This window comes from Haliaeetus albicilla, chromosome Z (genome assembly GCF_947461875.1).
Source record: "Haliaeetus albicilla chromosome Z, bHalAlb1.1, whole genome shotgun sequence".
NCBI lineage: Eukaryota > Metazoa > Chordata > Aves > Accipitriformes > Accipitridae > Haliaeetus > Haliaeetus albicilla.
In genome coordinates, this window is record NC_091516.1 from 58,151,691 (window position 1) to 58,177,877 (window position 26,187).

Consider the following 26,187-nt stretch of genomic DNA (forward strand, 5'->3'; position numbering starts at 1 on the left):
AGTAACTTGAGCTTTGGTGGGAGAAGCCAGACAAGGCTAAAGGGTCTGAATGGATGTCGACTGACCTTGTTACATCTTATTCTCAATATCTATGCTTGCAGGAAGCCCTGTTTTCTCTGTGGAGTGTTAATTATTTGTCTCTGTCAGCATAGTATATGTAACATGACTCTGCTTTTGTATCTCTGTTTCTTTGCATGCTTTCCCTGGACAAGAAAATGAGTGGTTTTAGCTGAAATGTCACTGAGATGGAACATACGATTTAGACTTTTTTCTTAATGCAGAGCACATACGTGGTTTCCTAAAGCTAAGATTTAGACCAAAAATAAAACTGAGTTTGCTCACTGCATGCAGAGTACAGTGCTTGAAGGTCTAGGGCATAAACTGCAGTCTTCTAGCAGATGAGCCATTGTATTGCCTTGTACAGGAAGACCTGCCATCTGGTTGATCTGTACACAAAGGAGAAGGGTAAGGCCCTGACATGAGGTCTGAGACCACATTTTTGTGTGTGCATATTTTGCTGTTCCCTATCACTCATATGACCTGACTGGCATTTTTTCAACAGGCTTCAGTGGACTTAATTTTAGCCTTTTGTATAGGAATTGTGTGGATGTTCTGGAAGTGTAGGAGTGAGCAAGAAATGATTAATTTAACTCTCTTGACTGTCTACTCAATTGTGCCAGTACTTTTAAAAGCCAGAGTGTAGATTTAGGAGTAGATTAAGCTGAACAGAACAAAGAGATTTGTGAAGTTCAACTGTAGTTTAATAAAGAGTTCTTATTGTCTTGTCAAAGGAGAGTGTTCAGAGTGTAAAAGTAAAATTTTAGCACTGTTGAAGTCAGTATCAGAACTTCCACTGACTGCAGCATAGTCAAAATTTCATCTTCAGAAAGAGGTTGGAGTCAGAAATGAAACAAGCTGGAGAAGATAAATGTATATTATCATAGAGAATCACCATGTAATTTAATTTGTATCTCCTCTTCTTCTTCAAGGCCATTAAAATTTTCTTACTACCTTCACCTGTCCTCTGTATATTGTTTTTAAAGGATAACATTTATCTGTTGCAGCCAATGCTGCAATAAGCATGCTACAGAAGTGTAACAACCATACACTGTTGTGAGAACTCCACCCACAAAGACTGAAAGACTGGCAGAAACAGGGTTAGTGAGCTGGTTCTGTTGCTACTCCTACCGCAATGGGTGAGCCGAACTACTCAGTATAGTAACTGTTTACGGGAGCGATGATTGTAACAGCAGCTGGCGAGACAAGGCACCTGCACTCATAAAGGCTTTGCTTTCTTAGTGGTGGAGGGACATAGCAGGTCACAAGGGCCTGATAACTGGAAGCAGAGGCTGCTTGTGTACTTACAGAGAATGTGGTTTGGTGACTGTGCTTGCACGTATGCTAGCCACAGCTCAGACCAGTAAAAGCCTGTGAAACAGGGAGAGAGCTGGAAGAACTTGGGTGTGTAACAAAAAATCAGCATTCAAAGGGACTGTCAGAACTGCATGCTTCACTGTGATCTGTCATGCTGTCAGACTTCAGCCTTGGTAGCTGCCTGAGCTACAGGGAGTTCCCCACCTGCTTTAAAGGTTTGGGAGGTCTGAAATGATCATGACAAACGCTGTGATTCACTAAAGTGGCTGTGGCTGAAAAACCACTCCCATGGGTTTCATATTCCATCTGCCTTCCACACAGACTTTTCCTTATGTTGTCCTCTTCCCTGTGCTGTGTGACCAAGCAGGGGATCAAAGAAGTTGATTGGGATGAAAAATCATTTGTTTGTTTAGTTATTGCAGTTTACATATTCGTCTTGTACAGCTCCCTGCAAGGGGATATATAAACACCTGGGCCGTGTATCATAGGGGAGATGGCAAGAAGGCAGGAACATGAAAGGGGTGGAGGTGAGGCAGGACTGACTTTTCAGAAAAAAGTTGTAGCCATACATAGTCCTGCATGACTATCAATCTGTAGAGGGTCAAGACCTTAAATTCCTGGATGAAAGAGGAGCAGAGGCTGAACTTCAGTGTAATCTAAACCATGCATTTTTTGCAGTTTCTTTACTGTAGTTCTGAGAGAGACCTATTTCAGTTCACCTTAAACTGTGTGCTACAGTAAGGCCATGTTCCTGACTGGACTGCCATGGATGCTGTTACAATATAAGCTTGCAGTGAAGAAATAAGTGCCAGGGTATGCTCAGTATCTTCATGGTGATCAGTGTACCTTTCCAGAACTTCAGATGTGTTGTAATTACATTTAATACTTGTAAAAGGTACTAGAATGATACTGGTTGAGAGGTGAGTCCTCTGTTAAAACACAAACCTTTATTGCCATGGTGAAAAGCATGCTTCATTTGGGTTAATAAACAGCACTTATCACCTAAGATTTGAGCAGTCATATCTGATTCTGCTGCTGTCAAACAGCTAATGTACTTCATCGTAGAAATGATTGCTGTTTAAGTCAACTTCTAATTGTTTTGTACAAACAATTTTCCTGAAAGGAAAGAGGGACTTCTCCTTTTTGTAGTCTGTAGAAGGAAAATTTATTGAAAGAAGTGCAATTAAATGGTTGCAAATAAAGCACTGGGATACTAAAATGCAATAGTTCTACCTAACATCGCCTCTAAGGTATGCTCATGATATGCTGATAAAATGATTAAGGGCATTTGTCTGAAAAGGACTGTGAACACCCTGACGCCCACCAAATCCATTGTTACTCAGTCACAACAGAGGGATTGACCCTGTTCTTCAGCCGTTATTTTTCAATTTTCTTGCTATGAAAATCTCTGGGCTTTGGCAGAATCATAAGGCATTATTTTATTCCCTTTGTCATATATTGCTACTCTATTAGCATAGCCTAGAGATTTTCAGGCAGAAGTTGATCCAATTTAGTTACTGTTTGTCACATGTTACATAACTATGTTCATTTTTAAAGGACGCAGTTTTATAGACAGCTATCCATTGTATTTTGCTTTCCCTTTCTAATTTTTTACCTTAGAAAGGGGGTAGAATGGTTATTAGTCTAAACAAGAAAAGAATCAAAGGTCATTTATATTTACTTCATCGAGGCTTGGCACCTTGATTGTAAAAATACTGTTTATGCTGTTTTCTTTAATCTTTTACAATTGTGGCTTTTATTAGTCTCATGAAATCACTTGCTCCTTTTTTTCCCCATGCACAGACAAAACAAAGGCTAGTTATTTCATGTCAGATGAATGGATGTTGATGTATGTGGGAATTGTTTCTGACTATGGAAGGCTTCTTCCCAGTCAGTGCTTTCCACGTGAGTACCTTGAAGCTGCAGTGTTGTTACTGTGGTTGTCACATACAGATTAGTGTAAGGTAATCCTAGTAGTTTTAGAGGAAAGGGAAGAACTTGGAGAAACCACAGGAATCCTTTCTTGGGGAGAACTTTAAGCCAAATTCTGATTTTTTTTCTAAAGTTTCTGGGACTTCTACCATAATAAAAAAAGCCAATTCTTGTCTTGAAGCATGAGTAAGCTTCCTTTCACTGGATGCTACCATTTACTATTGTTATTTTGTGTATTAATTGATGTGCTCTAGATTTCATATAAATAACACAGAAACCATGCACAAAGGTTGCAGCATGTCATTGTTGTCCTTTATAGTGATGGTTCTACCTGAAAACTTTCACTGTAGAAGCTGTGGAGAAGCTATCCAAGCCAGCACCTGGGAAACTGAGGCATTGTTTAAACATATCTGTGAATACTTCTTCTAAGTCTTACAGTAATAATCAGACACCCTTAATTCTGGGACATTAGTCTTTAAGGTACTTGCAAGATTATTGAGGATAGGTTGGAATATAGGAAAAGATACACTGACCCTCAGAACCTTGTTCCTGTGTTTGTGTACGCTGCTTTTGAGAGACATTTTCTCAGTAACCTAAATTTGCTTTGATCCTTTTTCCTTTCTGTTTCAATTCTGGCACAACCATAAGGTAAATCTTAATCTCCTTGTGTACATTATAGGTTAGTAAGTGGAGGGGTTTTTGCCCATGAGGAATGTCTTCTCATATCATGAAGTTTTCACTATGAATACAAATAATTGCACAACATTTTTTTTTCCTTCTGATTTCAGGTAAAACTTACCTGAACTGCAGAATTGAAGTAGGTAAATAAGATACACAGAATATTATTGTTCCTACTCACTTGGCTGATTTTTACTTTGTAAATAGGAAGGGTGTTTTCAGATTTCAGAACAGGCCTTTCCTTACTGAATAATTATTTGTACTTCAGCATGTTAAACAGAGAACCTGTTCATTGTATAGTATAATACTGGCTCTCAGACAAGAGCCTGGAAGTAGAAAATGCACATTTGTTTAATCAGAAAGGAGCATGGTATGTGTATGTGCCTCCCTACAATGTATTTGCTGCCCCAGTTGTCTGATGTAGCTGGAGTAAAATGGCCCCTTGTATGGATAGTGAAGTGTGAAGCCAAACATGAGAAGTCTAAAAAATGTTGGACCCTAATGGGATTTGGATCAAGTGTGTGCTTTCCTACAGGCTTCAGCTGGCTTTGGATCTGACTATGCAAGTGCTCAAAATGGAGACCTACCTTTTGGAAGGAAAAATGTAAAAATCAGCTGATGTAGAGTTGGTTTTCAGACAGTGTCTTGCTGTATAGACGGCTTACTGTGTGTTTGATGCTGGAGAAGTCATGTCTCTTCATTTTATTGATTAATAAAATGGGAATTATACCAGCTACCTTCTCAGCAGCCCTCTAAAGCTTGCATAATGCTCACTAGAGTGCTGTGATGAAAGCTGTGTGTTTATAAACTGTGTCATTTAACATTCTTATTATCTGTGATTTTATAGAAAGTATATGATGAAATGATTTAGTATGTTTTTAACTCAGTAGTGACTCAGACATGATGGTGGTAATGGTGTGTGGTTTGTTGTAGGTGTTTCTTTTAGTGGTGTCTGCATGGGTAGGACTGGTTTATTATTTCCATATGTTGACTTGGTATACCTGATATTTCAACTGAGTTTCTCTCTCTCTATGTGCATGTTTCTACATAAGGGTGGGGACAGAATTGATAACTGTGGTGCTGACAGCATGGATGAAGCTTGTGAGGGTCTGGTTCTCTGTTCTGAGCTCATCTCCAAATCTGCAGTTACCATCCTTACACTGGCTCTGCCAGCAAGGGGATTCACCTAACTGCATTATTCATGCCATGGAATAGTCCCTCAGGAAAGTTGTTGGTGACCGTCACATGTCAGTATTACTGAAGAAATACATTGCTCTGAAAAGAAAGAAGAGAAGCTGAAGTGTTGGAAGGAGTTTTCTGAGCTGCCCATACCAGGACAGACATATATTAAGCATCTAGTTCAGAAGAGCATCCAGAACACCGACTCTGTATACCATCAAGCCAAAACTACCATGACCCACAAGGCCACTCCTTATATCCTGTTGTATAGTTAGGACCTGTCGTAAAAGGTCAGAAGCTGGTTTCTGTTGCCTTTGACACAGGTATAAGTCAAGAGCAGTTCTGCTGGCATTACTATGATGTGAGAGGAGACTGCAAAATATGTTAACAATAGCCAAATTTAATTTTATGTGGAAGGAGGGTGGGTACTACTGTACCACATATTTCAAGGACTTATGATCCAATCTAACCAATACCACAACATTGCTCACAGTGTTTCATCTCTGAAGTAACTCTCCCAAGACCAATTGAGATAATGAAACTGGGAGTGTTTCACATTCTCGTCAGATGAAAATTTTCATGGAAGTGAAAGTGGTGGCCAGCAAGCCAAGTTAGGTTCTCAGTGCTTCAGAAATCAGGAGGTTTTGCCCACCATTTGTTGTTGAGGTTATCTGATGAGTTTTCCGTTTGCTAATGCTATGTGATTTTGAAGCAATAGCTTTGCATTGTAAGTCCAACACTACAAAGTTTTAATTGACAGTATGTGATCTCGGATGTAATGACAAACCTCTCATCAGTGATTGTTGTTTCAAACACAGTGCAGCAGCATGTTGGAAGTCTAATGGTGAATGAATTCCTGCAACAGCTTAGTGATTCAGTCCAAAGCAGAGGAGTGGCCGTCCTACCATTAACTACTGCCACTTCATTGCCTAAGCAGTAAAGATGCTTTTAGAGCCCACAGACTCTGCCTAGAGCTTTCCCATTAGCTCCAGCCTCTGATCAAACCTAAAGTGTCTGTATTTGATCTCCTCTGAAAATCAGGTGAGCCTCTTCTTTTGTCTCTTGTCAGTAAAGCGAAAGCTTCTTTATTCCAGCAAAGTAATAGTGATGCTGTTTGTAACTGTTTAGAAAAGCCTAAATGAGCTGGTTGCTTGAGTGGGGGGAGTAAGGGCAACTGTGTAACCTGCAGGAAAGCAGTGTGTTTCAGAAGTGAGGGGGTGAGTCTCAAAATTGTTTGTTCATTCATTTCTGTTAGCTTTTGAGTGAAGACATGGGTTAATGAGACAGTAAATACCCTCAGGAAGCAGGATGAAAAAAAATATTTCAGAGGGATGATTCCCTACAGTATTTCTGTGAAATTCTGGTCATAGACTTTTCTATTTTATATTCTTGCATGTGAAGATGCATGAGAAAGCAAGTCTATCCATCCCCTGGCTTTGTACAGCCTTCAGGCACATTTTAAGAGAGAGAAAAAAATCAGTTCTTAGGACAGCTAAGTCTCTAAGAGAAGTTAAGCAGTGAGTTTGACTTCTGCAGTCCTGCATTGCAAAGATAATGTAGTTTTGTATTGTGTAAAGTGATAGAAAGATGAAAGAGGAAGAGTCTTAGCTTTTATTGCAAGACACTGAACAGAAGACTCTCCAGACAGGAAATGTATAGGAGATTCTTGTTTGTTCTGATTCTTCCTTGGTGGGTTAAAGAACAGTTTCATCTGGCTGCATAGTAGAGTAATCTTTTGGATTAGTCTTTGGGTTGAGTTTGACCATGATGTATGTGTGCTTTCACAGACAATTTCAACATGTGACTCCTGGTACACAGAAGACTTGAGTTCATGAGTTGTTTGCTGAATGTTTTGGTTGCTTTTTCTCTGCATTAATTGGTTTTATGCAGACTTACTGAATGTATGGAGAGGAGTGGGAAAGAGTATGTGTTTAATATGAATAATCATGTTTACATATTCAGTAGAAAATAACTTATAAAACATGGTGTCTTCTGTTTTTCTTGGAAAAGGTTTAACAGCAGTGAGTACTGTGCTTCAAAATGTGTCTTTTGAAGATGAGTTTTATTTGGTACTCAGCTTGTTGTTTTAAATAAAAACGCCTTGCATGTTCTGGTGAATATTTACAGGTGAGGAAGGGAGTCAAAGTAGCCACATAAGAGTGCCAGGTATATTAGAGTGGGAAAAAAATAGTTACCTGAGCTGTAAAACTCTAGAGCTAACATCCTTAGTATTGTAAACTGGGACATCGACTCCATGCCATCGCAAAGTGTGTCAACTGCAAGCTCAGTCTGTGCAGCAGTACTCACCTGTTCTTCTGAGCGGCTTTTAAATAAACAGCTGACTGGCACAGAGCATTTGAGAGCTGGATGTTATGGGTCTTAGTAACAAACACAAACTGTAGGGCAAAGTTGTCTCTTTGAAGTGCCTTCATTTTCTGCCAATGACACTTAACTAAATTGTTCCAAGGCTAGTTTTGTTTGAAGTCTTCTTTCCCCGACCTATGTCAGGTTTCAGGATCTCCAGGTTTGAACATTACTCCAAGGGGCATGTTGGATATGACAGTAGTCTGCCTGGAGTTCATCCCTGAACTTACCATATTATGCTGGCACTGAAAAAATGACTGTTTGTAAACTCATGATTGGAGTATCCCTCCATCATGCCATCAGCAAAATGAAAACCAAGCACTTCTCTGCTTGTTTTGTTTAGCTGCTGCTTCCTGGCAAATTGGGTGGATGCTTATCTTTCAGCTATTTGGGAGAGGATTTTTTATGGCACTTACGTTCTATTGTGTGGGGATGGCATCTAGCACACCAGATTTCTCTTTGCTTGATATGTGTTGCTTTCTTGTGGTACTTAAGAAAAAAGAAGCACCTTTTTCTCTTCCTTTCTGCCCCTCAGCAAAGCTTTGGGCAACTGTCTTCAGAAGAATTTAGTGCTTTCCACACAGCCTAGTAGAATTTTCATGGACATGATTTCTGTTAAGGGAAACAATGGAGCATACATAATACCATGAAGAGAATTCATCAGCCACTGATCGGGCAGGTTTTTTGTAGTGCTGTGCAAATTTAAAACTTACTGTGTTATCTAATTTAAACAATGCACAGCATGAAATGCTTACACTCTCTTTAAACATAAAACCTGCAGTAGTAGAACAAAAGTCTAATTGTCATAGCCCCTATCTACCCTATTACCTACTCATTGCCTACATTTGCTGATGATAATACTCTTCTGCACATATGTATAAGAACAAACAAGGCTCTAATATGGTGTCCTGGTTTCAGCCTGGATAGAGTTAATTGTCTTACTAGTAGCTGGTACAGTGCTGTGTTTTGAGTTCAGTATGAGAAGAATGTTGATAACACACTGATGTTTTCAGTTGATGCTCAGTAGTGTTTAGACTAAAGTCAAGGATTTTTCAGCTTCTCATGGCCAGCCAGCAAGAAGGCTGGAGGGGCACAAGCAGTTGGCACAGGACACAGCCAGGGCAGCTGACCCAAACTGGCCAAAGGGGTATTCCAGACCATGGGACGCCACATCTAGTGTATAAACTGGGGCGGTGGGGGATCGCTGCTCAGGGACTAACTGGGTGTTGATCGGCAGGTGGTGAGCAATTGCACTGGACATCATTTGTACATTCCAATCCTTTTATTACTACCGTTGTCATTTTATTAGTGTTATCATTATTAATTTCTTCTTTGCTGTTCTATTAAACCATTCTTATCTCAACCCACAAGTTTTGCTTTTCCCAGTTTTCTCCCCCATCCCACTGGGGGCGGGGGGCAGTGAGTGAGCGGCTGCATGGTGCTTAGTTGCTGGCTAGGGTTAAACCACGACGTGCGGTAATTTATTTTTTCAGTCAGACTGGCTGTTAAAACCATTCTTTGTTGCTAGAGTAGGTTAGATGGAGCAACCGCAAAGTCTATGCTCTTCCTTTTGCAAGAATGACAATGCCAAGTATTCCCCTGTAGAGAAGATGCATAGAGCGGTAAAGAAAGTGGCAGCTTCACCTTCACTTTCTAATCATTCTACACAATCCAATAGAAAATCAAGACCACTGCTGAATTCCTGAAGGTGGGTCAAGAAAGATAACAGTCTCTGTATGGTCCTGTGGGAAATAGGAATTATTTCTGTGCAATACTGTAGGTTTCACTCTGACTAGGTTCTGTGAGTCTGCAAAAACAAATTGTTAATTAATTAAAAATAGAGGACAAATACAGAAAAATCTTGCTTGAGGATTTTTTTCCTACAGAGAAGAGCACTGAAGCTATGGTGAATGCTTAGAGGCACCATGGGTCACTTCAGGAGCAGTTAGATAGGACTTCTAAATTGTCACATGGTATTTTGTCTACTAAACTTACACATACATTATGTATGGTATGCAGTCACTGTAAAAAATGCAGCAAAATGAAAAGGTTGGTTTAAAAATTATCTAAAGATGGGAAAATTATACAAGATTTATTGAATTCCCATCTTTATGATAGCTTAAAAGCATCTATTTGGGTAAATATTTTAAACAGGACAGAGAAGTTAATTCCTTAATACTTTAAAAAGTAAGGCTTTCTTCTTTTTTTCTTTTAAATGTTCATCAGGTTAGGGGTTGGCCAATTTTTAAGGCTAGCTTGTTACATATTTGCTTTTCAGCTCATAGTTACCAGAAAATGATGGTAAAACAGTCACAAACTGCCAGGGCCAGACTTGAGCTTACCACTAATGTATATTGTTTCCATATCCTCAGGGACATGAAACCTTTTGGGAAGGCTTTCAAGACAGAGAGCTAGTAGACTGCTCTGAAATTGATACAAGCTTCTCTGAGAAAACCAGCAGAGCCTGGAGGACCTGTGATAGGGAGCAACTGTTTTCAGATACCTGCATTAAATCTCAGCTGTGCTTTTCTGCCAGCTGCTGCAGAGCAGAAGATTAGCAGACATGTCCATAGCACTCAAGCAAGTCTTTAATAAAGATAAGACTTTCCGCCCAAAACGCAAGTTTGAACCTGGAACCCAAAGGTTTGAACTCCACAAACGAGCTCAGGCCTCTCTGAACTCAGGTGTGGACTTGAAAGCGGCTGTGCAGTTGCCCAGCGGAGAAGACCAAAATGACTGGGTGGCGGTCCATGTTGTTGACTTCTTCAATAGGATCAACCTCATTTATGGAACTATCTGTGAATTCTGCACAGAGAGGACCTGCCCAGTGATGTCTGGAGGCCCTAAGTATGAGTACCGATGGCAGGACGATATGAAGTACAAGAAGCCCACAGCACTGCCAGCACCCCAGTATATGAATCTTCTCATGGACTGGATTGAGGTGCAAATCAACAATGAGGATATATTTCCTACAAGTGTAGGTAAGTGCAAGGAAGAAGTCCTAAAGCATAAACTGCCTTTCATTCTGTGTACTAAGCATGTTCTTTTCCCACCCTCATTTTTAAGGATTGTGAAATTTAAGCCTTTAAACAGCAGGCGGGGAGGCTGAGGGTGTCTGGCAGAAATGGTGTGAAATACATGAAATGTTAACTGTGGCTGCCAGGTATGGTGGGGTTTGTTAGCCTAAAATGTTTTCATTCTAGCCATTTGTCTCTGGTAAGCCTCTCAGGTTAATCACTAAGGGTGGTCAGCATTGCATTATTAGCTTGTTGAAAGCTAATCAAGTTCTCATTGCTTTGCACTTTGCCTGGCCACTTAGGCAGATACAGAATGGATGGAAAGCAATGCCTAATTAGAGTGGTATCCTCCCTTCAAAGTGTGTACAGCTATGTGCAGTACAAGGCAGTGGAGTCAGAAATGCAGTGAACTCTGCCCTCCCACCCTCTCTTGACTTCCCATCCAAAACCGATGAATTGGGTGGTGAATTATTCTCCAGATTATTGTTTCTAAGATGATATATAACTAACAAGCTTTGCTGTGGTTTAACCAGACAGCCCAGATGAGAGAACTGTTAAGGGCAGCACGATTTTCGTTTTATAATACTATAGTTAGTTTTCCTGAAGAGTGGAGCAAGTAGGTGGAAGTATCTTTGCTGGAATAGTTTCCTCTGGATGAGGAGGACTTTGCAGATTGCATTGTGTAGCGTAGACAGCCTAAATCTTTAGCTGTGGCTGCAGGTAATAAAAAAATACCAGATGTTACACCTTGGAGATGTCAGTGTACTTATGTAATTTTTAGCAGTTTTAGCTAATGAGTCCTGATTCACTTCTTGCAAGTGGGAAAGCTGGGAGCTTGCTGTAAGGAATGTGAGATGTTATAGATAATTACTTGGCCCAGATGAGTAACAAACAAGAAGAATGCTTATATGTTAAAATTAGTTCAGCCGAATATTTTGCAGTTAATATGCAGCTGGGGCCTGCGGCTAATTGGTAGATGATACATCAAGAGGCTGCATCTGTCAGTATTTCCTGACCTTTGAAATACCTTATTCTTGGCATTGACAGCTGTTTGTCTGGACAAACTTGTGGTTTGTTTCCCAGTTCCTATCACTTTTCTTTTCTACACTAATAGGTAGAAAGAAGGCAGTAACTATATCTTTTACTCTGCACTTTGCCAGCACAGCAAGAAGGAGCAGGATTTCAAAGGAAGCAGTACCATATATTTTGTGTAGTGAAAAATGGGTTTGATTTCTCAAGCATTTGTTGTTGTATGTTTCTTCAGGGTGACTGATTTTTGGAATTGCAGGTCGGTTGAAGGTGCAGTGAAGTATGTAATTCTGCTTCCATTGGTATTTCTGCAGACTTTTGTTATACCAAGTTTCCATCTTGGAGTATTCCAGTATTACTCGGTGCGCTTGCAGTTTGCATACACAGAAAATGTGGTCTGTCTGCAAGCATGGGGAGCAGGTAACACACTGGCATGCTGATGGGCTTTACTGAACCAACAAATACTCTATAACACACAACCTTTCAGCTCTAGATGCTCCCGCCTTATGTTTGTAGTAAGATACATCTGGAGGAACTTTTATCCTGAAGGTTTACCTATTGTAAGCCTAAGAATGGAATCAGTAAATACCCTCAATCTACTGTTTTTCTCCTCCCAGCAGCTCCTGCTGTTGTAGATTAAATCAAATCTGAAGAAACTGAGGAAGGCGGAAGACCTGTGGTCTCTAGAATGGGGCTGGACTCTGATACAAGTCAGAACAGGAATGCTTGATGTCTGTGAATAATATGAATTTGTCTCACTGTGAATTGACCCGAAGGAAGGGGAAAAGTCTGCTTGAACTTTCATGGAGTGGTAGACTGTGCCATGGTTGTATTACAGACCAAGATGACTGAACAGTCCCATAAGGAGATTTTATAGATGCCCTTTGGAGCATTATTCCATAGAGCAGCACTTGCATCTGTATTCTGCTCTCCTCTCCTCTTGAGCCTTTGTTGCAGATACCATAGTGGCCACCTGCACACTACTCATTATCTTCTTGATTCACCAGTTTGTGGTATGAAACTGTTGGTACAATTGTTTGGGAGGCCTTTGGTCTTACAGTTCAGAAACAGATGCATCCTGAGTTCTGGGTACCTCTTCTCTCAGCAAGTTCTTATTTAGGCACCCAGAACAGTCAAAGGGAAGTTTGGGTCTGTTCTGGGGTAAGTTGCTTTTCTTTCAAGGGAATCTTTCTGATTTATCTGCACATCAATCCCTATCTGTAAATTGGGGATGATACTACCTGCCAGTCTGAGTACTGCTTATAAAGCTGTTGAATGAAATGCAGTCTCTCAGTAGGTATATTGTTACATGTTTTGCTTTTCACAATTGATCAGACAGAGAAGCTTTGTTATTGTGTTGGGTACTGTTTGCTCCTACCTGTTCTGCAGCAGCCTTTGGTTAGACGCACCACAGGCGTAGTATTAATGCAAACTTCTATTTTCATTCAGAGAAATTAATGACAGTGAAAATGACGATTGTTCATTCCTCAAAGCAGTTGAAATAGATCTTGAAAGACGATATACTCAGATGTAAAAACAAAACAGGCATAGGTATGTCCTTACTAATAGTACAATAGTTTTGAAGCGTTGAGTGGCTGTAACTTAAAGACATTAATTTATTTATTTGACTCTCTGTAGCATGTGGTCTGCAGAGAATTGTTCTGGAAAAAGTATATGTCCAGTGGATGGGATTTGGGCTGACCTTTCCATTAGCAAATGACTTTGGTGAAGAGATCCAGAGTGGGATTCATAGAAATTTGAATACATTTTTGTCACCTTAATCCTGTTAACTTGTCCACTTTCATTTGACATATCTCATGCAAACTATCTAAAAAGGGATTTCAAGAACTGCGATTAAGCGTGGGTTTCATTGAGGAGCTACTTTCAAGGAAAATTATTTCAGGATAAGGATAGCCAAGCTTGGCGGGCTTTTTTTTTGTCGTGGTGGTGTTACTCTGTGGTTTAAAAAAAACAGGAATGCAGTTGAATTATGAATTGTTATGAATGTTATATTTAATCCTCTCAGTGTTTACATTGGCACAATGACCTCTGACCACTTACCAGTCTCTGTAGTTCCTGTGGTCTGGTGCTATTTCCTCTCTGCTTTCTCCAGTCATTCTGGTCTATTCATTTGCTGGTATAGAGTGTCTTCCTCCAGCTACTCTCCTACTAATACTGAACTGGCTGGCAGGAGAAAAGGAAGCTGGTATGGGAATGGAAGAGCTATGAAGAATTGTATGCAGGTGACAAAAACAGGTGCTGAATATTAGCACAACTTCTTTGTATAGGCAAAGCTTAAGGACTGTCTTTGTAAAATGGCCTCACAACCTGTAGAGGATTTTAGATGTGATTATGTACTTGTTCTTGTTTCCATTATTCTCCATTTCCTTTATTCATTTTAAGTGGATTTAAGGCATGTAAGAGGCTGACAGCTCTGGAAACAAGTTCTGTGTGTAACCACGGATATACCCTGACCTGTCTCAGCCCTCACAGTGTGGGAATGCAGGAACAGAACAGAGCAGATTTCACTCTCTATGCCTGCTCAGGCCACTCTGGTGAAACTTTCCATAGTAGTCCCCAGCATGAATTTTTGTAGTGTGCTGGAGTTTTGTTTAGCTTTAGGTAAACTCTTTTTCTTCAGTAAATACTAGTTGCTCTTCCAGGCACCTAGTAGTCTCACTATTTAAACACCTTTCGAGACATCTATTTCCCAGGCTTATATGGACAACTTAAATACCTCATTGCTTCAAAAGTAGCTTTTTTTTTTTTTTTAACTCCCCTACTTTTTTTACCTCTGTGCTTTTTGGTAAACAGGCTGAAGAAATCATTTGAAGCGGAAAGCAGTAGATCCTTGGGACAGCTGCAGGTTTTGGTGAATTGCAAGTTGTCAGCTTTCACTATATGTGTTCAGGCAGTGTCAAAAAAGCAGCTAAGAAAGCAAGTAGCTCTCTGCTCCTGTGCTCCCTTCAGGCCCAGATTCCCAAACAAGACAAATTCAGTTGCCTTAGATTTTTTTCTCCTCCTCATTGTAGCCTTAAATTGAGAGTAATTCTGTCTTGTTTGCATTTTCAGTGAATGGAATGGGTTTTTCTTCTGTTGTAAGAGTCGCTGTGAAAGATATCCAGATATTTAAGGCCACAGGTGATTATTTCATTTATTCTAATCTGACCTCCAGCATAACACAGGCCAGAGAACATTGCCATGTGATTTCTTCATCAGGTCTGTAGTTTGAAATGAGAAGACAGTCAGAAGAGAGTTCTGCTGAAATAAACAAGAACATGGACTTCTTTTCAACTTGACATAATGAAAAACTCTTTCCAATGAGGACAATAAAGCAGTACAGAGCAGGCCCAGAGAGGTTGTGCTGTCTCCATCCTTCAGGGTTTTCAAGACCAGACTGGATAAAGCCCTGAGCATCCTGGTCTGAACTGATGGCTATATAAAGCAGAAAGCTGGGATGCAGACCTCCCAAAATCTGTGCCAGCCTGAATTATCCTGTGATTCTTAATGCTAGTTTCAGCACTGGCAGGCTGCTTCAGGAGCAAGAGCTAAATTGGTTGGAAACTGATTAAGCAGTTTAAGAAGCTGCAACTTGGCATTTAATGGAAGTACAAAATCACTTTTAAGCTATGAGTTTTTGTAGAGGAGAATTTCAGAGGTTATTAACTTACTGTAATGAAATAGCCTAGTTATGGCTGATCAAAATGAGAACATACTTTTAAAGTGTTTAAAGCCTAGGACTTCTGCTGAAAAATTAATGCATATTCAGAAATACACTGCCTGGTCCATGCTTAACTAGTAAATTTTGGTAGCTGGCAGCTTCAGAGTTTTTGCACAGAGCATGTGTGTAATGCTACTTCCAAAAGAGGAGCCCAACAATGCAGCTACAAAAACAGACCAAGACTCTGGAGGGCCCTCGTGGATGTGATTCAAAACAACCACTAAATCAGGAACTAAACTTTCAATTGTTTCTTACTAATATTGCGGTAGAATTTTTCTGGATCCTTAGACAGTAATAATAGTTGCCACTTGGGGCACTTTTCTGCAGGTGCAGGGAAGCAGCTGACTGGTAGGTATGAATAGAGATTCCTCAAATACTTTTACTGAGCAAAGGCCTCTTCACAATACAGCCTGTAGAAATGTGAGGACACTGTTTGACATCACTGACTTTGTCTCAGAGCTCTCCCTGTCTTACTGCTCTTCGAAAGCATGAAGAGGTGCCCGTGATGTGGGCAAAGTGCCGTTTGCCTGCATTTGCTGTCTGTACTCTTTCTTCATTCTTTGCAGCCATTGCAATTGCACCATCCCGGAACCGCCATTGCTTCATGCACACCTGCCCTGCAATAAAAAATGTATAATCTCTACAGCTGGCTTGTTTCTTTCATTTTAAGACAAAACTTTGCCAGGGGCTGAGGGGAGGGGTCAGATTGTTGGCTGTTAACTGATCATTCAGTCACCCAGTGGTGGATGCATGTAGCTGTAGGCTACCAGCTGAAGACTGTTGTAAATTCCAGACAATCCTTTCTGCTTGATCTTTACACCTGTCACACCAATGCTGGATTTGGGCTAAAGAAGAATTTTCTTTTGTAAAGCTTAACTTCTTTTCACTGTTGCTGCCCTTCCTTGGTCCTTCCTTCAATATGGATGTGCTTGCCAAGGGCTTTGAGTTAATCTCTTGTGCCAATGAAATAAAGAAAATTCTGCAAGACATAGACTATTGTATGGCTGTAGCTTTCCTCTGTTCGTTAAACTTTGTGAATTCTGTGCATATATGTATGTTACAGGAAAGTTATAGCAGCAGCACAGCTATGCTCTTAGAAAGTTTGGTGTCTTGAAATATATGTACCTGGAAAATACCAGGTAGATATTTACAACTAGATTTTATGTCAGAGCTTCCTCCTTCTCTCCCCTTTTTCCTGTTCCTGTGGTTCAGGATCTAACAGATGCTTCATTGTAAACTAAGCTGGCAGGTGAATCAACCTACAAACCCAGTACACTTCAAGAGTACCATCAAAGGAGATTGATAAAAATTGTGTTGGCCCCATCTGTATGGTGAGTGATGCAGTCTAATAGATAGCTGTCTATCTGTCCGCCTTAGCACTGAATTACTTTCTTGCTGACTTATTATACTTTGGAGCAATTTGATTCCCTTTTTTTGTCTAGTGTCTAAATGCCTTGATTAGTCTAGGCATTCTGCTTATACGAGCATAGGGACTGAAGCTTAGGAATGGTCTAGACAATCCTCAAGCCCAGTAATTGTTGACTGACAGGTGACAGCTCCCAAAGCCATCCTCCGCTGCTGTCTTCCCCAGCGTACCCTCTTATCTGATGCTAGATGTGCCATTTGAAGAGCACAGAGGTCTGCTTCCAGATCAGACATGTAAATGAACCCATTCTTCAGTCTAGTTCTGATAATAATAGAAAACATGTGCAATAGAAAGTAAGTGCAAATTCTTTAGCACATTCTCTGCTTTTCCATGAGAAGGATTTGTCACTGCTGCTATGAAGGAACGCTGTCTCACCTGGAGAATGAATATTAGAAGGCTGATGCGTCATATGCCAGCTTTTCTGCATTATGGCAATCATTAAGGGCTAAAACACATAGAAAAGCAGGTCTCAGCAGATCTCTTCTTCCATTCTCCATGCTACAGAAACTTAATAAGAACTTAAGTGGTAGCATGAATGGTGGAGGGAAAGCTCATGGGGAGAGGGATGTGTTAGCTGGCTCTGCAAAGGCTGAAAGGTTTCAGGATCTCTGCTTGCACTGATACTGCTTTGGGAGGAAGAAAGAAGTATGGAAAACCTGCAAGAAGTGGTGTCCCACATGGGAGCAGGAATGGTCTGTCTTGTAGCTGCCAGGTCACTTGTTCTCAAGGAATTTAGCTCTCCAGCACACTGTGACTACATACACTGTGGGACATTACTTAAATTAGTCTCTCAGAGGATCTGCAACTCCACAACCACAGCTTCTACCCTAACTGAACTTGTGACCTCTTCTCTTTAGCTACTGTCACAGCATGGCTGATGTCTACAGTGTGTTAACTCTATGGCATACTGGGGTTGAGCTTGTGCCCAACTCAGAAGTGTGGGAAATTCAATACCTTCAACATGCATTGCCTTGGAAAGTGGGTTTGTGTGAACTGAGTAGTCTGCATTCCACATTGTTGTGTGCCTTCCTTTTCCTGATGAACAAGGAAAATAGCTCCTTATTTAAAACCTTATAAAACAGACTTTGTCTGATATGCTGCAAAGCAGAATATGTGTAGGAGTAGCATTTACAAATCATAATGACTTTCCTGGTTCATTTTTTGGAACCCAAACAAAATAAGATTCACAAGTATCAACTTTCTTAGTGGCTACTTTTTGCCTATGTTTATTTTGCCAAATTTAAGTTGTTATTTAAGCTCAGAAATATTGTAGAAAATTGGTAGATTTTCTAGAACATGTAGAAAATAGGTGGTCCCTACTCTCACAAAGTATTTTCATCCTTAAGGTCAATCTTTTGAGGACAATGCTGGTACTTTTGGGGCATGTTTTATGCAGAACCTAGCCAAGGAAAGAGACACATGTCAGTGGGGTCTTCAACTGCCCCAGACGTATGGTAATGATCATCAGAATAAAGAGTGGTCATAGAGGTATGAAAATAAAATAATTTAGTCCTGTTTAAAGTACAATCTCAGTTTAACTTCATTGTGGAATGGCTAGAGTGCTACAGTAGTGTGGTTCTAAGGGAACCTGTAGAAAGCTTAAAGCCAAGGACAAGGTCTTTGCTTTAGCCAGAGGTATATGCACCAATACTGCCTTTAAGTTTGGCCACCTTCTTTCAAATAGAATTTTGGCCTGCTAGATTCACATAGAGTATGTAAATAGAGCAAAATTAGAAACCTTAACAGGGGAAAACTCATTAGTTTCTTTTAAATGAGGTCCTCATGTCTTTTATAGATATTTTTTGGAGGAAAGTCAAATATGTACTTAAAAAATACATGGTTAAAAACCTCTTGTGTTGATAAAAGCTATGCATGAACCTTTGTATCAAAATAGTGTGTCCAGCAGGAGCAGGGAGGTGATTGTCCCCCTGTACTCGGCACTGGTGAGGCCGCACCTCGAGTCCTGTGTTCAGTTTTGGGCCCCTCACTGCAAGAAAGACATTGAGGTGCTGGAGCATGTCCAGAGAAAAGCAATGAAACTGGTGAAGGTTCTAGAGCACAAGTCTTATGAGGAGTGTCTGAGGGAGCTGGGGTTGTTTAATCTGCAGAAAAGGAGGCTGAGGGGATACCTTATCGCTCTGTACAACTACCTGAAAGGAGGTTGTAGTGAGGTGGATGTAAGTCTCTTCTCCCAAGTAACAAGTGATAGGATGAGAGGAAATGGCCTCAAGTTGCTCCAGGGAAGGTTTAGGTTGGATATTGGGAAAAATTTCTTTACTGAAAGGATTATCAGGCATTGGAACAGGCTGCCCAGGGAAGTGGTTGAGTCACCATCCCTGGAGGTATTTAAAAGATGTGTAGACGTGGTGCTTAGGGATATGGTTTAGTGGTGGACTTGGCAGTGTTTGGTTTACGGTTGGACTTGATTATCTTAAGGGTCTTTTCCAGTCTAAGTGATTCTATGATTCTTTACTCTTTAAACACAAAAGCAAGAATGACATACTCAGATAACCTGAAACATTTGTAAGCACAATGTTCATCCTGATAATGCTGCAGAGAAACCCATCAAACTTTCTTATCAGTATTTATAAGTGTCATTAAGTCACTTGTGTGCTTACCATTAAAGACAACTGTATTAATATATTTCTGTGCCTAGTTATGCAGAAGTTCTCTGCCTTGAGGAGCTTACATGCTTGGAGAAACAAAAGTCAGCAAGAGATTATGGGAAGAAAATTATTCCCAGAGAAAAGCTGTTTAGCATGGCTTCTGCTAGAATTGATTTTTCTCCACCAGGTTAGTTTGACCACTGTCTTCAGCTGAACACTCACTGGTAGTGCTGCACATGACATGACTAGCCCTTGTCTACATGGCTGCATCTTCAGGTTTATCTTTTCTTCATGAGTGTGTTTGCATGTGTTTACATTGGAAAAGGCCATACCAAAAAAGTGAAAGCCAAGGACAACGATGGTGGTACTGAAGGGAGTTTATTTCAGAGTCTCAAAGTGGCTCCCCTTTAACTTTGTGGTCGTTGGGTTCACCATTTCTGTGGTATGTTGGCCACTGTAGTCCCTCATGCAGGAGATTGTCAATACTCGGTGCCTTCGTTATTCAGTACCTTGAAGAAAACAACTTGAAATCTCAGCTCTGATGTGATCTTGAAGAAGGTAGCTGTGTTCCTTCTACTGTATTGATTCTTCAGGATGATGACAGGCCTGGTACCTTAACAGGCATAAAGTAGGAAGGACAACAGTCTCCTTTTTTTTTTAAAAAAATGTAAGTTGGCGTAACCCTGAACGTGAACATGTAAGGTTGCTTAGGAAATAGAGGAGAAGGAAAATGCAGAGGCCAGTCTTTGCACCATTAAGGACAACATTCTTTTTGTCAGAACAACTTTTCTACAGTACACTCAATCCTCCTGCTTATTCACTGTCCCTTTATCCTCAGCAGAGGGGACCAATGCTTGTAGTTTATGTTCCTCAAGACTGTGTTAGAGTAATTCAGCCATTCATTAAAATGAAACACATTTAAGCTTGATTATCTTCCACATTCAGGAAAAGATGAATTACTCTTGAAAGCAGATTCAAATCATCATTGGCTCAGTCATGGAGAAAAGTTTGCCAGTATCTCTTGTCATAGCTACCAACCTACCATGGCCACACAGGATTCACAGTTGGTGGTCTCTGTTCAGTTGAAGCAAGCCTAGCATTGGCCTAGCAGAAAGAAATGGAGATTAATAAGGTCAGGATTGGGTCTAAATTTGACCCTTAAATCATATAATCTTAACTTATTTTTTGACACTGAAGAGTACCTGCAAAAATGGGGTTTATGTGCAACTCGCTAATTATTTATTGGTCACTGTAATTCAACCAGTTCACATTCAGTGACCTTAAAATTAATGGATCATACTCTGTTTTATTACAGAGGTGTGAATCTAGTATGATACGAATCAGTATGAACACCAGTTATCAGAGTTCCTCCATGTTCAAGCCAATACAGTTATTTTGCTTAGTAGTCATACTTAGTGGTAATATAAAGCATCCTTCTTGTTTTTACTGATGCTTGTGTACTGAGCATCACCAGGATCTTTGATCAAAACTTGTGTAACAAGAATGGACCTTACTTTACCTTGTCTTATCATCATATAATATACCTCATTGCTTTTTATCTAGTTAAACCAGGCATGTGCTGCTGATGCCAGCTAGCATCCAACAGTGGTAAATCAAGAAATACTCCATTAAATGGTTTGGGAGTGTACAGCAACACTGCTGTAAAACATGTTTCTTCATTTTATGTTTGTGTAGTGAGCAAGGCATTTTTAAATGGATAATTGTTTTCCTGTAAAAAGTGGGGTTTGAGCGTAGAATTGTTCATATTAGACAGTTGTTCTGTAATACTCCCAAAACATGTTTTCTGCAACATACTTTCTAATGGAAACTTCAAACAGTAAGCAGCACAGAAGTTTTTGAAGTGTATTTGTGTGTGTATAGATCGATACTGATTGGTAGAAAACAAAGTAACTGAAAACACTCGAACAACAGGACAAAAATGGATACTTGTCAGCTTATGCCCATGTTTCAATGGAATGTATGTGTGCTCTGATTCTAACACTGCCACCTGTTACATGCTGGGGGACCACCTGACTTCAGGAAAACTAAAACAAAAAGTAAACGCTTTGGTAGGTTGTTCCTCTCTGTGTTTCTATGTGTCTATCCAAGCAGGGATAAAATCCTTTCATACACTTTTGTTAACGTTCTGGAGAAATCCAAGCAGAAGTCATCAAGTACTGGCTGCTGGCCTTCCACACCTGCAGTGCAGACACTTCTATAAATATGACCGACACAAGGTATGCCTGTAGGTGGTGAGTGAAGGGGTTTTTTTCCTTGATAATTGTGAGCTGTGTTTTTCAGTCCACTGATGCATTCAAGCTTGTCTTTCTACATGACTTGCTTGCTCGCTCCTACAACTGTCCTGTGGCTGTATGTGTGACATGTACAACTTTACATGTTCATGGTGTTTAAGCACTGTAGAACTCCATCCAGTCTCCCATCTGCCCTCATGGTAACTCTATGCAGTGCAGTTACCTCTGAAAATCTACGTACTATTTGACTGTTGGAATTGCGCAGATGTACAACAGAAGCTGAAATTTCATTGATGTTGTCTTTCATTCTCTCTTAACATATGTAGCTGCTGGCATAATTGTTTCTTTTTTTCTCTACAAGCTGGGCAGTTTTGACTGGAACCTATCAGCCAACACAGTCCAAGAACTGCTTGCAGTGAATCAGGAAACAAAATGCGCATCCTGCATATGCCTTTTGGTGTTTGAAGCCAAAAGATGAAGGCCAGTCTTATCAACGCAGCTGTGACAGGACAAGTGCTTGTCCTGCAAAGAGATCTGATGAGTCACAGAAATAATGTGACATAGTTATCTTCACTCTTACCTTCTTCCAGCCGTGTGGACAGAACTGCATACGCTGTCTTAATTAAAGCAACAAACTTCCCTTCTTCTCCACTGATGGTTAATGTAGCTTCCACGTGCCTAAGCAGTGCACTGTGAGATGCCAGACAACTGTTGTTACGCTGTAACTCACATTGACAACAGAGTCCCTGGAGAAAGGCTTTGCAGCCTGACAGTCATTCTCAGGCTGAGTTGTAAGCTCTGTGTCACAGGGATGAACAACTTACAGTAAAAATTCTTTGGTTATAGTAGGCTGTGTGCCACAAAACTTACATGTGCAGCATATAGACTGTGGAAATACCAAATAATTTTCAGTGTTTGACATTGTTTGTACAAGAACCAGTCTTCTGATTACACATTTAACCTCAAAGGATTGTTTTTAAGTAGAGAAAACCACAAAGCGAAGGTCTAAATTGTTCCATTTTCCCTGAAGACTGACACAAGATGCTCTCCAGCAGATGATGCATCACAATAGTCAGTGCCTCCACACGCAAATGGACATGGGAATTTCCTAAAACACAGATCTCTGTAAAGTTTCATGAGCCTCCCTTTTCAAAAGTTTTGCTTTACTTGGAAAATCCTCCGAGCCATGCTTAGAATCCTTGGAATAGGGCTTAAATGCAGGCCGTGGTACCTGGTGGGTGACTGTTTTGTATGACTGAACGGAAAACCCCACTTACAGCAAAGTCAAAGATTAGAAGAGACCTGACAAATGCTCAGAGCATCTCAGCAACACAGTACAGAGTGAAACAGGCTTTACTGACAGTGCTGACACAGAGGACTTTTTTTCTTCTTTCCATCTCGCATTGAGTCATATGTCTGAAGAACGCGAGGGGGCTGTGCCTTTTCATATGCTTGAAAATACACGGTGGAAACTTATATTTCCTTCTCATAACATGAATCAGTGGCACTTTGATTCATGAGAAACAAAAGGAAGGTTGCTGAGACATCTGGAATCAGAGATGATCAAGAAGGGAATAATCAAAATCTGTTAATAGTTGGAAGAGGAAAGGGAGGACAATGAACAGCTTCTCTTTGAAAGACAAAACTCTCATCTGGATATGGAAAGAAGTACCTTTTCTTTTAAGAAGTGGATATTCAGCTGAACTGAGAAACATTATAGTTTACCAATAAATGTACACTGTCAGCAAGAGCATGGTGAAATAATGGTAACTGTTGTTCATACAGCATCAGGTCTAACCAGCCTTAGCAGAAGGAACTCAGCCCTCTAGCAGACAAATCCCTAAAGCTTGAAGCCGTTGTACTCAGCAACGGAGACACTTCCAAACCACGTGCTGGGTGACATCAGACCTTTTAGAAAAGTGCCAGTGAATATTTGGGCATTAAAACAATACATCTGTTTAGAATTTATGTGCTCTAAAATTAGTTGCATACCATGGCTGCCTTTCTCTTGAAGTTTTAGGGCTTGGTTTTTGTATTTTTATTCAAGATCTAATTGTTGAAAAGCCCTATAAAGCAAGGTAAATGTTACTATTCATTTGTCAAATAAGACATCAAAGCTCAGGTAATCAAAGTAGTCTACATAAAGTATGAGTAGCTATTCAGATGGGAAATTCTGAGTAGAAGTGATTTTTCTTGGATTACACAGTGGTTCCTTGGTGCATCCAGAAACAGGTAGTGTCAGTGATTCGAAGAATACTCTTGGTTTGTTCCTAATCCACACGCTTTGTGTATGCATTTGGAGTAAAGGGAATGAAAAATGAAAGGCTTTAGAAAGACTCCAATCCCATGCATTCCTAGCCCTCCAGGAGAATGCTTGACAGAGTTTCTGGAGGAATTAAAATTGCAGATCAAACAGAGGAAGAGGAAGGTTTTGCCTAGGTGTTTGTTTACTTAGGACCTAGAAGATTTTTGAATATTTGCTTCAAGATCCATGGCTTTTGAGCACATGATTTGCAGAATAAATTCTCTAAAGTTCAAAGCAAGGGTCCAGCCAGCCCAATAGAGGATGTCCATGGGACAAGAGTGTAAGAAAAGGGGAAAGTGCTTTTTCCCAGCTTTCAGCAATCCATATGTTAGAGGTGTGAGAACATCCTTTGATCCGGGGTATTCTGGCAAGAATGAGGATGTCACAAATGGCAGTCCCACTGTTTTATCTTCATGGTGACTCTCTATTCTGCTCATTTCTGTTTTATACTGGTTTGGGCTGCGTTGAGAATTTCTGCCCATAAATTTTCCTGCTGAAAAAAGACCAGTTGGAAGGTTTGGGCTGAAGATACATCCTTCTGTTCTCCTTCCAAGTGAGAAAAAGAGATCTAAAACTTCATGCCTGATTTGTCTTTCATTTACACTTGCAGTTCCTTTAAATACTTTATAAATTGCCTTTAGACAGGGTTATTTTAAAAACTGTTTATGTCACAGTAGCCATCAAATTCAAACCCAAAATTTTTGAGTAAAAATCGGTGCTCATTTTCGTATTCAGGCTATGTTGTAACTTGACCCAGTTCATTACCAGTTAACTATGTATTTTTGCTGCAGAGATCACAAACATTTGTAACTGTCCCAAGGCACAGCAACAGGTGTCAACAAACAAAAAAATAATGGTACAGTAATTTAATTGCCTTCTGAGAAACCAACAGCAGCAAAAGAGAGAAAAAAACCCACAACTGAAGCTTGTTGACGCAAAAAAAATTGGGGGTATTCACTCGTGGACATGTAGCACTGGCATTGTGACAAAGTTTTAGTTTTCCATAGTCCATGCTGCCTGCAGACAACTGGGTTGCAGGACACTGAGGACTTCATTTTGAAGCTGCAGCTGCTTTCACATGAGCTGAGAAGCTTTACAGTAAAGCAAGCAATGATGTAAATATTCAAGATGAAAAAATTGTCACATGGAATGTAGCCTTCAGCTAAAATGAAGGATTTCCTTGTTATCTCTCCTGTCATCTGCCCAAGCTTATCCTAGCATGTCTCCTATTATGAGGGCTCAGCTGTTAACACACACAAAACTTCTCATTCTATTCAAAATGTGTCTTAACAGTTCCTCTTTTAATGAAATTTAAAAATCTTCCCATTCTCAGAGTAAATGCTGGTGACAGTGACACCTTCCTTGATTTTTTGAGCAGGTTTTTCTTTATGTGAGGATTTATAGGGCTAATTTACAAAAGTTATGTTTGTTGTAGCAGGATCTTTCTTTGTTGGTAGTGCAATTTCCCCTGACATTTTTTATCATCAGGTTGGGTTTTGTAAATTTTGGAGGGAACAGTCAGGCTCTGACAAATGTCATTGACTTCCAGTGAGATTTCTGATTATAAAATCTGAATCTTTTATAAAACCTTTCTAAGCAGACTGATTCTATGTGGCATAACTGGGAACATTAAGCTAATGATTTCTGTTATTGGAAGTAGTTCAGGGTGTGTAGGCCAAAATAGAGAAATACAGAAAAAAAGCCCAGTTCTCTTCACCAGCTGCAGTCTGTATTCACTGCTTAGTCGAAGCTGTCCTAAAGGTCTGGGAAAACTTCTCCGACAGGTGGGATCCTCAGACATACACCAGTACCATTGTAGTGCACCAAACCCAGTTTAGGGGGGATGTAGCATGGGATAACAAAACTGGATTTCTGCTTTGGCAAAGAGTTTTGTGTCAGGCAGCTGCAGAGATCCTGCAAACTCAACCTAGAGCCAGCTTTGAAAGCTATTTCATCTCTTGCTTTATCTTGCAATCAAAACCACAAAAGCTCACCTGAAATAGCAACAGCTAATGAACTGTACCTGCCTTTCAGCGTCGTGTGGATGTATAGCTATGGAGGCCACACATGGAGTTAGAGGTCTCATTAAAGCACTGTTCTTTCAGAGAATTCAGAGTCCCCATTTTTTCTAATGTTTTGGCTTTTGGAGTCTTAACATTTTCAAATTGAGCAACTCCTTTTCAGTCTTATTACATGTTAAATATTGTGATAATGTAAACTGTCACCTGCTAAATTTCTTGGACTACTAAAGAGACATTTACAAACTTTTCCAGTAATAACTGACTTTCACTCTTCCAGCAATGA

The 26,187-nt window shown here is 40.2% G+C and overlaps 1 protein-coding gene across 6 annotated transcripts in view; it reads left to right on the forward strand.

Moving 5' to 3' along the window:
• Positions 1-26,187, forward strand: part of MOB3B (MOB kinase activator 3B) — a 119,433-nt gene that overhangs the window by 33,988 nt on the left and 59,258 nt on the right. For all 6 annotated transcript variants that reach the window (XM_069776000.1, XM_069775997.1, XM_069776002.1 and 3 more), the window contains one exon: positions 9,900-10,508. In XM_069776000.1, the coding sequence (XP_069632101.1) occupies positions 10,091-10,508 (418 nt within the window). In that variant the 5' untranslated portion in view covers positions 9,900-10,090. The remainder of the gene's footprint in view (positions 1-9,899; positions 10,509-26,187) is intronic.